Source organism: Hemicordylus capensis, chromosome 1 (genome assembly GCF_027244095.1).
Source record: "Hemicordylus capensis ecotype Gifberg chromosome 1, rHemCap1.1.pri, whole genome shotgun sequence".
NCBI lineage: Eukaryota > Metazoa > Chordata > Lepidosauria > Squamata > Cordylidae > Hemicordylus > Hemicordylus capensis.
In genome coordinates this window covers 372,878,389-372,890,844 of record NC_069657.1, presented here as the reverse complement: position 1 = coordinate 372,890,844, position 12,456 = coordinate 372,878,389, and the positions used below count along the sequence as shown (strand labels likewise).

At 47.3% G+C, this 12,456-nt stretch overlaps 1 protein-coding gene across 9 annotated transcripts in view; it reads left to right on the top strand.

Annotated features, from left to right (window-relative positions):
* PDE10A (phosphodiesterase 10A) overlaps positions 1 to 12,456 on the top strand; it is a 385,571-nt gene that overhangs the window by 199,135 nt on the left and 173,980 nt on the right. For 7 of the 9 annotated variants that reach the window (XR_008316105.1, XM_053295814.1, XM_053295790.1 and 4 more), the window contains exon 1: positions 2,827 to 3,999. The exons of 1 other annotated variant lie outside the window; for it this stretch is intronic. Coding sequence is in view for 7 of the 8 variants with exons in the window: in XM_053295814.1 (XP_053151789.1) it covers positions 3,138 to 3,999 (862 nt within the window). In the remaining variant the exon portion in view is untranslated. Of the gene's footprint in view, positions 1 to 2,826; positions 4,000 to 12,456 lie in introns of those variants that run through there. One more of the 9 variants, XM_053295845.1, reaches the window with a different exon arrangement.

Sequence of the window (12,456 nt, the reverse complement as noted above, 5' to 3'; positions counted from 1 at the left end):
CTGGAATATGCAGCTGGAGAATCTATTTTAATCAGGGTATACATTGATCATAATAGTTGTGGTACTAATCTGAGCAATCCATATACTCTTTCTAAAAATAAAGGTAGGAAAATAAAACACTGGATGTTACTGATGTGGGTGGTTCTGTGTCAAGAGACAATAACATTGTTCATAAACATTTGCAAATATTTATCATATACAATTTCTGTAATATTTTACAAATGTCAGTACTTATGAACAGTTAAATAGTGCTTTTTACTAGCATTTATTAGGACTTCATAATATGTAGGCTCATGTTAATTATAGCATTAATTATATGTGATGAATATATAGCATGTACAAAATAGGGACACTGATATAGCATGCACAAAATAGGGACACTTCTTGCTTTCAAGAAGGCAAATGTGAATTTTCTTAGTATATATTGGACTACAGTAATAAAAGTCAACAGGTCATTATTGGATCTGAAGATCTTTCCTAAAGTCCATAAATTATGACCAATATTATGTTATGTTGTTATGTTTGCTACAGAATAACAGTATGGCCATACCAAAAATGTAAGTAATGGAAAATATTATTGTATTTCCCTTTGTGTGTTTAATTTTAAATCTTGAATTTGTGGTAGTTAAATGAAACTTAATTGTCTTCCCTTATGTTGTGTTAAAGGCACTTAAAATGTTTAATGATTTTGGGGACATTTCTTTCCTTCTTAAAACATGCAGGACTACTCTAGATTGCCTTTCTTTATCACACTTGACAAATAAGAAAGAGAAATCTAAAAGGATATGGCAAACTTCAATTGGTTTTTTTTAAATTAAGTGTCCATGTCCCTGTACATTTTAAAATCAAGCACCAATAGGTGTATTTAACAAGGAAACACCTCGTAGAGTGTTTTCAAAAAGTGTTCCACTAACATACAGCAAATGTAATAGATTTTGTTTCTATCCCTCCGAGGGGATAACTTAAACAAGCTTGAAATCGGGTGTTTTGAGATACTGTAATAGATATACAGGAATTTGAGAAATATCTTCCAATCAGATACGGAAAGTTGCTGCTTCTTTTACATTTCCTTCCAGAGATCACAATTATAAAGCAGAAATTCAAAGAGCTGGACCTTCACAATACAACCCGGAGCAGTTTCCTTTTGAGAAACAAATAACCAAGCTGTGTTTCTTTCCAGATTTGATAGCAAAATGATCATCGGGAGGAAAGAAATTTTCTTAGGGAAACTATTCCTAGCAAAGGAGTGGGGTAGGTACATCAAGTTTTCTCGAATACGAAGGTCGCTTTCTTCTGCGAAGGGTTTTTGCACCATTTAGGATGAGGATTGGATAGAGAAATGACCCTGCTTGAAAACGAGACCCGTATTTCTCCGGACCTGATCAACTTGGCAGGGTTGTGCGATTGGTTTCTTCCTAATGCCCCATTAAAACAAACAAACAAACAAAAGAACAGCCCCCAAAGGTGACGTCGTTCCTTGCATCGGAGAGGAGCTGTCCGTACGAAGGCTCCAGGCGTTTGTGTGGATCGTCGTCCCTGCCTTTTGGTGGGCGCTGTCTCGCTAAAGGCACTGGCGTCTGTGGAGCTGAGTGCAAGAGGAAGGGCAGGAGAGGGCGAGGCTCCTTTCCTTCTTTCGTTGGTGCTGAAATGGGCGTAATTCGGGGCGAGAACGAAAAAACCTGTTGCCGGGCCAGCTAGTGAACCCGCCTGGCGCCCACCTGGAGTTAGGAGGAACCTTGGGTCGAACTGCGTGGCGGCTCCCGCCCCTTGGTCAGCACACCTGCCTTTGCCGAGGGCACTTTGATGCCCACGTAGGTAACTAGGGTTGCTTGCTCAGCTCAGCTCTTCGCTGGCCTTGCCAGCCCCCTGCCCGGCAGCACCTCCTAGATGCCTGAGGGACGGGCGGATATGAAGGACTTTTGATCGTGGGGGACAGGGGAGCCTTCAGGATAACCAGAGTGTTCTGGTTCTGCGCATTATGACTGTTCCTCTTTCTTCTGTGGGGTGTTCACCCACGTGCAACAAACCAGCTGCTTCTGGGCACGTGTCCTGGGGGAGGGGCGGAAATCGGAGCGAAGTTGATGAGAGCCGAACTGAAGTCGTCTTGAAGGGGCTCGCGCGCGTCAACTCCAAACCTTGTAGGCGGCGGCCACGTAGTCTGGACTCTATCTGCGGGCTGAGTTCTTCTCGCCCGCCACTATGTGGTTCGGAAGGAAGCCCCATTGGCCCAATGCGAGTGACTGCCAAAGTGGGCACTGGAGTGCCAGTTTCGTCGGAATGCTTCTACTCAGTTCTCAGCCGTGGACTATGACCCATGCTGAGTGCCTTTGCCTCAGTACTGAGTAGCCCCCAAAGTGCCATTCTGAGCTAGGAGCGCTTTCGGCAAACTCGAGCCCAGGGGCTCCTCCTCGTCTCAGAAAGGAGGCCTTGCAAGTGTGACACAGAGTTGGTGTTTGTGACGCCGGCGCCTCCTTCAAGGCGTCGAGACAGAGCCGGGCTTTCCTTCCATCCTGGCGCTGGCTTGCTAGCTTGTTGTGTGAGCAAGTGTGCCTCTTTCTTGGAGGGAGGGCTCCGTAACGGGAAGCGCTTCGTTCACCCACTTGTCCCTCAGTTTCTCTCCCGCCGGCCACCCCAGCTTTCTTCAGGTCACAGGTGCCAACCTTGCTGCTCGCCTTGGCTGGGAGGGAGGAGAGAGGGCTGGGCAGCGAGCAGGGAGGAGGCTTGGAAAGCGCTAGGCTCCGCCAGTGGGCGTTTTTCTGGCGGCGGAGGCTGCAAATTGGAAGCAGCACTGCAGTGATCTCCCCGCCACCCCGCGCTTCGCGTTAACGGAGAGAACTATTTAGAGAAGGAACCAACCGAGGAGGAGGGTGGCAGCGGCTGGTGCGCGCGGCTTTTTGACGCCAAGGTCTGAGGGGAAAGGAAAGAAATTGAGCGGCTCCTTGGGAAGGGATTGGTGGGATCCTTCACAGGAGGAGGTAACCCCTGGCCGCCCTTCCCGTGCGCGGCGAGGGTAGGGAGCCTCGCCCGAGCCCATCCCTTTGCCTCTCCTCTCTCTCGCCCCTCTCCGCACCGCCCTGCTGTGACTCTTGCAAACGTCCTGCCTCAAACTCCCGCGGAAAGGGCGGGAGAGAAGCTTGATGGCCAACCCCGAGAAAGCGCGCTTGGCCCGCCCCCAGGCCCCCCTGCCTGCAGCAGCTGCGGGAGGAGGGAAATCCGGCCCCGGCTCCGTCCCCAGCCAGCTCCCCTCCCATGGCCAGAGCAGGAGCGGCGGCGGGATTCCGTCCCCTGGAAGCACCGGGGCTGCCTGCAACAGCTCCTCCCGTGCCCTCGTAGCAAGCCGCGGCAGCCGCTGCGCGGCGGGGACAGGCTCCCGCAACGCCGTCTCCAACGCAGCAGCAGCTCCTCGGGGTCCCTCCATTCCCTCCCCTTCTACATCTCCCTTCAACTTCTTGCCACCGCCTCCTCTGCTCCGCTCCTCATCTCCCTTCAACCTCCCAAGTCCCCGCGGGAAGGAAGGAGGAGCAGCAACCCGGGCATCTGCCAGAGATGTTGGAGCGGCAGCGGCAGCAGCAGCAGCGGCTCCCTTGATTGTCTATCCAGGCGGCGGCGGCGGCAGGAGGAGGCTACTTTTCTTCCCTTCCTCCATCCAGGGCTTGCTGTTCCCAGCTTCCAGTTCCAAAGGCGCCGTCGGTCAACGCCGTCATCGGCAGGAGCGATCACCTCCTGGCGATCCGCTTCTCTGCACGGCTCTTTCTCGTGTGTGGTCCTACAATCTGCTGGCAGCACGAGGAGGAAGAGGAGTAGCAGCCCGTGGCGACGGCCCCCGAAGCAGAGGCAGGAGCAGGGCTTTCAGGCAGCGGCAGCAGCAGCAACAACAAAGAAGCACCTTCTTTACTTTCCCCCCCTTCTCGGCTCCCCTCCTGTTAGGGCCAGACATGGAAGATGGATCTTCTTCGGCCAGCTGCTTTAGACGGTTTACCGAGTGTTTCCTGAGCACAAGTAGGTGGCTTAGCACTTTGCTGTTGGGCCGATTTTGCCTTCGGGGGAAGTGAGAGGGTGATGAGGAGGTTGGATGCACCAAGCCGGAGTGGTGGTTGTGGCGCGATGTCTTGCTGGTATCAGTGTGCTACAAAGAGTATTCCACTACGGGGCGGGGAATGGGGATGGGGGAGGCATTCAAGCACCTCTCATTCTAGATGTTAAGCAGTGCAGCTGGTTGCCCCCCCCCCCGTGTTTGTGTTCGGTACTATCCACTGATGGAAAAACAGTTATTCATCAGATCCAGTGAAACTGGGGCAAGAGGCAATGGATTTAAATTGCAGGAAGGTATTGTAGATCTGGATTCAGCTGGAAGGAGCTTGCTCACTGTAAGCAGAATAGTACATTAGCAAAGGTTGTGGAATCTTCCTTCCCCTTGGAGACTTTCAGCTCACAAGGCAAGCCAGGCACCGGTAGGGGATGCTTTAAACAGGATACTCTGCCACAGATCATGCAATTGCACTTGGACCTGCTTAGTCAGAAGATAAACTGTTTGGGGGGATCAAGGCAAGTATTCTGCATAAAATCTGACTTCATGTGGAATTTAAGATTTTGTGGAAGTTTTGCATGCCCAGTTTGCTCATTAATGGTGTGGTGAGGGATTCAATCTTTTCACTACCACCCTCTTCCTTAGACTTGCCTAAGAAGTAGAGATTTTGAAACTTTTCATGATAGAAAATGCATTTGAGAGAGAATGCACCAGAAACTATCTGATCATGGTTAGGATATATGGGGGGGGAAAAACCACCCAGCAGTCATATCTGAAATGGCAAAATCCCTTCTTATCTTCTCTAACAAATTGTTTTTTGCACTTACTTGCCATATATTCCACTCTTCAGCTTTATTGCAGGAGCTTTGTGTACATCGGTAATACAGTTGTAACTGCTGTGTGGCATGGAACTTGAAGTGGGCAGTTGTCACTGTGACAAAAATGTTTAAAAAGCCCCCAGCCCAAATCAAATGCTGTCATATGAAGTTTTACGACCATAGGTTTTGGTAGTTAGCAAATGAAAAAGGTGCAACCCAGAATATTTACTAATAGAAGGGATCAAGGGAATTGCTGTACACAAATGGAATGAATGTAGGCTTGATAGTAATGGGATGACCATAGGACACACACACACACACACACACACACACACACACACACACCTCTCACCTTCCCCTCTTTCCTGGTAAGTTTGAATGATAGTGGCAGTAGCCAAAATTGTGTATGTGTACACTTAACACAGAATAATTCATGAATGTTTGCTCACTCAATGTGGTAAAAGGCCCATATTGTTCAGGATCCTTATTTGGCATCAATGAGTGATTTTAAGCCATTATCATGAAGATAGAACTAGGATTTTTATCATCAGTTTAGATTTATCCAGAATAAGCACAAAATGATTAAAAGAACTATCTTTCTAACTATCTGCGAATGTGTTGATTATGAATTTTCTTCACCAGGGTGATTGCTGGTTGTTTTCTCAATGTTCCCTGTCTATGGGGTACCTGGGTGGTTTCCCACACTTTGGAATATAACTGCAGCATCTACAGATCATTTTCATCTTCATGTTACCTTTTCCCCAACTGGGCAGTGTGCATATGTATGTGTTCAGGTTGTGTAGGTAACGTAAGAACAGCCCTGCTGTATCAGGTCCAAGGCCTGTCAAGTCCAGCATCCTGTTTCAAATAGTAGCCCAGCAAGTGCCTCTGAGAAGCCCGCAGGCAAGAGGTGAGGGCATGCCCTCTTGCTATTGCCCCCTGGATGTGGGAACTGATTTGGGTACAAAATGATTTGTACCCCAATCTAGCTGATTTGGGCAATTTGTAGACAGAACAAATTGTCCCTGTACCAGGTGCGGCCCGTAAACGCGCCTCTGGGGGTGGGGGTGGGGGTGGGGGGCGGGCGGCATCTTTACATGTAAATGGAGCCGGAGCTCTGTGACTCACCTGGCCGCTGACAGCGGCTCGCCTCCGTGGGAGCCAGGTGAGTGGCGGAGGCGATTCCCCACCACGGGTGCTGCTGGGAGGCATGGAGCACTGTCTCCGTTTACACTTAAAGAGCTGCCTGCCGCCCCCCCCCGGAGGCGCGTTCATGGGCTGCGCCTGCCCTGTACTCAATTGCCCAGATTGGGGTACAAAACAGATCACCGAAAAAATTAAGGGATTTGGACCTCCATTTTGTAACCACAGTGGTTTGGGTGGTAGCACCCAGTGGGTGGAAGCTACCACCCAAATTTCAAAAAAATTGGGCAAAGGGGTGATTTTTTTTTTGAAGTTGGCATGTCTTTAAGCTTTCCCCCATAGGGAATAATGGGGATTTCAGCAACCCATTCAGCAACTCATGAACAAAGATGAGAACTGATAGAGGATTCTAAGCATCTACTATCACTGCTCATCTTTGTTCATGCATAATCTTCTTTGGTGCAAAATGATGAATGAACTTAGAAAGAACCACTCTCATTTCCTGCCAGAGAATCTACTGTCAGAACACTTTCAGACATTGAAAAAAACAAAACCCAGTACCCCATGGGCTTGTGGTTTTGGGGATGGTTGGCACCCTATGTGCACTACACCACAACCCGTTCTGGGTCACCCTGGTGCCCCCCCATTAGAATTATGGGGCTGCTGAAATCCCCATTATTCTCTATGGGGAAAAAAGCTTAAAGACACACCAACTTCAAACATTTTTTAAAAATCACCCCTTTCACTAGTTTCTTTGAAATCTGGGTGGTAGCAGGCACCCATAGGGGCACTACCACCCAGCCCATTCTTCTGGCCCCATAGCCCTTCTGCCCCAAATCTGCCCCAAAAACATGCCTACTACAAAAAATTGTTAAAATCACCTGTTTGCCCAATTTCTTTGAAATCTGGGTGGTAGCTTCCTTCCACCCATTGGGTACTACCACCCACCACAACCTGCTCTGGGCCACCTGGTGCCCCCCATGTGGAGTTATAAGGTTGCTGAAATCCCCATTATTCCTTATGGGAAAAAGCTTTAAGATGCACTAACTTCATTTTTTAAAAAAATCACTCTTTTGCCCAATTTCTTTGAAATTTGGGTGGTAGCTTCCTTCCACTGTTTTGGCACTACCACCCACCCCACTCTTTCCCCCATGGTACCCCCCTTTTTTGCCCTGAATCAATTTGGATTTGAGTACAAGTGAAATCAGGAGTGATTCGGTTTGAGTACAAATCAAATCAAAAAAATTGATTCATGTGCATCCCTAACTTCAACTGCCTCTGAGGCTGGAGGTGGTCCATATCCACCAGACCAGTAGCCATTGATAGACCAGTCCTCCATGAATTTTTCTAAGTCCCTTTTTAAAGCCACACAAGCTAGTGGCCATCACCACACCCAGTGGCAGAGAATTCCATAGATTTATTACACACTATGTGAAAAAGCACTTCCTTTTGTCATTTCTAAATTTCCTGGCCTTCAGTTCCATGGTATGACTCCTGGTTCTAGTGTTGTGAGAGAGGGAGAAAAATTTCTCTGTGTCCACTCTTTACTCCAGGGGGATGATGGGAGTTGTAGTTCAAAAACAGCTGGAGGGCCAAGGTTCCCCACCCCTGCTTTACTCCATGCATAATTTTATACACCTCTATCATGTTGCCCCATAGTTGCCTCTTTTCCAGATGAAAAAGCCCTAGATGCTGTAGCCTTGCCTCATAAGGAAGGTGCTGATCATCTTGGTTGCCCTCTTCTGTACCTTTTCCAGTTCTACAATGTCCTCCTTAAGATGACCAGAGCAGCATTCAGTACTCCAAATGTGGCTGCACCATAGATTTGTATAAGGATATTATAATATTAGTATTTTTTTTCAGTCCCCTTCTTAATGATCAGGTGTCCATTGATCAATTTGTGGGAGTAGGGTAGTTATATCAGGAGATTAGTTTTACACTGACATGTCAGAAAGGATATGTATATGTGAGAAATTCATGTGAAGTGTTGTAAAAGGGGGAAATAGTTGCATATGGAAGAGGTTTGGAAAAAAGCATGCCAGCACACACACATTTAAGACTGAGCTACCATGAATGTGATGGGGGAATACTTTGTAGAGAAGATAATAGGTGGTTTTGAAGGGAGAAAAAGTACATGTTAGGTATGACATATGACAAAGGAACCAAATCAATAAGGCTGAGAAGGGTTCCACAAACCTCATTTATATACACCTCTGCTAACTGAGCAAAGAGGCACCTTTATAAAGTGGTTGTTCTCTTTATTTAGCAGTGGGAGAGCAACTGGCCTTATCCATCCCCAGCACAGCATCCCTCCAGTGTCTGTTGCTGGTGTCTATCTGATGTTTCTTTTTTAGATTTTGAGCCCTTTGGGGGCAGGGAGCCACTTTAATTAATTAATTAAATAATTAAATTTATTTTTTATTTATGTAAACCGCTTTGGGAACTTTTATTGAAAAGCAGTATATAAATAGTCAACACATTGATATATATTTGTGTATATATGTCTGTTTCATGGTATGTACATTTGCTGGGAAACTACAACTAGCTGTGGCATTCTGTTGCTTGTACATGCTGTGAGATAAACATATAATTATTGCATGTATCTTTATTCCCATTTCATTCTCCCCCCACTTACATGGGAACACTTACTGTGTAGTAAAGAGATGTGTAACATTTGAAGTGGGTTTTAAGAGCATACTAGAAGTGATGTGTGTCAGAATCAGGTTGCTCCTGAGTCCCTACAAAAGGAGGGACGATTTAAAATGTAATCCGGTGGGTGGGAGGGAGGACTTCGTCAGTCAGTTCTCCACCTCCCAACATCTTCTTTTGGTAGCCATTTTTCTTTCACTGGGGACTCTGTGAGAGGAAATGAAATCTAGTGCCAGATGAAAAAAATGATTTGGCAAAGGTGTGGGTGGTGTGCTGCCTCAACAGCATCATGGGTTAAGTATACATGCGAAGTAGCAAGCTAGGTTAATATTGTTGTTCTTCCTGTTGATTTATGTAACTCTAGTGGAATTATTTAGTCTATGAGGTGAGTATCATGACGACGGGAAAGTGGGCTAAAGGAGCCGAGCCCACTTTCCCGTGGTCGTATGCTGCCATGGGAGCCATGCGGCTCCCAGCAGCAAACCTCAGTAAGCCCCACCCCCTTAAATGAGGTTAGTGGAGCGAGTGCTCTGCGACTCCGTTTTGGCGATCGTGAATTGCCATGGCATGGCTCTGTGCCGTGGAAACTCATGAGGAGACCCCCAACCGGGGGGCTCCAACAAGCCCACCCAGCCTCAGGGGTCTCCACGGGATGCCCCGCACACTTGTGTGGGGCATCCTGGGACTTCCAGCTGCCAGGCAACCCCCAATCCCCACTGCCCCTACTGGCTCCATGATGGAGCCGGTAATCATGTGGGTGGCTGATCCAGCCGCCCAGAGATGGCTCCCTGCTCGTCTGTGGGGAGAATGGGATTAACTCACTCTACAGACTGATCGTGTGTAGAACCTCTATGTGTGATAGGATCAACTAGAAACTACTCTGAACGTGTAAGCAGAGAATGGGTAGTAGAGCCAATTTAGTATCATCCTTTAGCCCAATCTGTCTTAGTCTGAGAACTATGAATGCCTCCAGGCAGGCATTTATGGAAGATGTGCCATTTGCTGATGAGGTTGACCTGGAGAAGTAGATCTGGGTGTCATCAGTATATTGATAACACCCTGCACCAAACCTCCCGATGATCACTCCCAGCAGATTCATGTAGATGTTAAAGAGCATTGGAGACAGTATGGAGCCTTGTGGAACTCCACACTTAAGTTCTTGCTTAGCAGAACAACAGTCTCCAAGTGACACCATCTGGAATCTACCAGAGAGGTAGGAGTTGAACCACTGTAAAACAGTGCCACCTAATCCCACCTCCCTCAGACGGTCCAGAAGGATACCATGGTCACTGGTATCGAAAGCCACAGAGAAATCCAAAAGGATCTGCAATGTCACACTCCCTCTGATGATAGCCAGTTGGAGATCACCCATCAGGCTGACCAAGGCAGTCTTGACCCCATAGCCCACACAAAAGCCAGTTTGAAATGGGTCTAGATAATCTGCATCATCCAAAACTGTCTGGAGCTGAGAGGTCACCACCCACTCAATCACCTTGCCCAGCCATGGAAGATTAGAAACATGTCTGTAATTAGTTAACTCTGAGGGATCCAGTGCAGCTTTCTTCAAAAGTGGTCTAATAATAGACTCCTTAAGACAATAAGGCATCCTGCCCTGCCTCAGATAAGCATTTATAATATTTGCCCAGACCCTCTCTGATAATATAATTATCAGATGAGATAAGCCAAGTTGGGCAAGGGTCAAGAGAACATGCTGTGGAACGCACAGTCCAAAGCAGTTTGTCCACTTCCTCAGGAGTCACAAACTGAAAATGATCCTATCTAATCTCATGAGGAGTTGCTGGACACCTCCACAGTAGACTCTGCAGTAACTTTGGGATCCAACTTGGCCTGAATATGAGAAATTTTATCCGCAAACAAGTCATTTAAAATGTCACAGCGAGTAATCTATGATTCCAAGTTTAAATTCAAGGGGGAGGGATACATACAAGCCTCCTCACAACCCTAGACAACTGAGCTATATGTAAATTTGTGGAAGCAATTTGGGCAGAAAAGAACTGCTTCTTTGTTGCCCACACTGCCAGAACATAGCTCTTCAAATGTGTTCTGTGTTTAACCGATCAGACTTGCGCCAAGTCTTCCTCCACTTGCGCTCTAGATGTCTACCTTGCCGCTTTAGCTCCAGCAGTTCATCTGAATACCATGGGGCTGTCTTTAAAGCAAGTCAGAGCGGATGCTTAGGAGCTATTGTGTCTACTGCTCTTGTAAGTTCATTATTCCATCTTTGTACCAGAGCATTGACAGAATCATTAGCAGAGCCAACCCTAAACTCTTCCAAGTCTTCTTGGAATCCTGTTGGATCCAATAACCTCCCCAGGCAGACCAATCAAAGAGGTCCTTCACCCCTGCAGAGGTGGGCTGTGGCTGTAAATTCTGCCTTAACCAGATGGTGATCTTTCCATGACAATGGGGAGATGACAGGAGTCCCCATCCACGGAACATCACTGTGATCAGAACAAAAGACCAAATTAAGCATGTGACCAGCATCATGTGTCGGACCAGAGACCAATTGGGATAGGCCCACAGTCATCATGGCTGCTGTGAACTCTTGAGGTGCTCCCGACAACCTGGTCCCAAAATGAACATTGAAGTCCCCCACTAACAACAACCTGGGCCACTCCAATTCCAACTCAGCAACCAGGTCTGTGAGCTCAGTTAGGGACTCCACTGGGCTGTGGGATGATTGGTACACCAGCAGACGTCAAAGTCTATCCTTGGTCCCTAGACTTAGGTACACACATTCAATATAGGCCAAATCTCTGACAGGGATCCTGGTATGATGTTCAGCATGGTAAAAATATATTCCATTGCATGCTTCCTTGTATATTTTTGCATGCACTTGGTAGTGACACAGTCCTATGAACCTTCGTCTTCCATTTGCTCCTTGCTGTATTTTGTTTTTGTTTTTTAATGTATATAATGCATTTCATTAAAATAACCCCAAGGCGGTTTACAGTATAATTAAAATGCACAATTAAAACAATACACAAAAGTAACACACATCACATTTAATATAAAAATACTACATCTCTACTTTAAAAGTTAAAAAAATACATATATAAAACACAAAACACAGAGCAGCAACAGCAAAAAGAGTTGTCTCACATAAAAGCAATGGCAAAAAAAAGTTCTCTCATATAAAAGCCTGGGTTTAAGAGCCATGTTTTTACTTGTTTCCTAAAAACTGAGATGGAGACTGAGGAGTGGATGCCAGCCAGGAGAGCATTCCAAATCCTGGGGGCAATGACGGAGAAGGCCCTCATGCTTGACAGCCGAGCCCCCTCTCATTATTTTGTTAAGCAAGCAGAAACCCTTGGGAGCAGGCAATCCTTCAGATATCCAGGGTCCAAACTGTACTCTGCTGTGGGCACGGGGTTTTGGGGGGCCTTTGCCCCTTCTACCTCTGGATGAAGGGTGGCAATGTGTTTGTTGCTGTGATGTGATTGTTGCTGTGACAGGTGGGGGAAGGATTCATTCAGTGTAGCAAGGCCACCAGCAGCCCCCGTTCAGCCCAGCACCATGGCCCAGCCAAGCAGCCACACCCCCTGCATCTGACATCAGCTGCAGGGGCATGGTGAAACATGGAAATGAGGCCATGTGGCCCCATTCACAAATCGCTTCAGTGGCCAGCACCAGGTTTCCAGTGTGGCTGGAAGTGCCTTTCCCTGCTCTGAAAGGCAGAAAGATGTGTTCCTGAACCGGATGGGAACGCAGTGCTGGCTCAAACGCCTCGTGAGCAGTGCAATGGCCATTTGACATCAGACACAGGGCATGTGACATCAGATGCAGGGGCATGGCTGG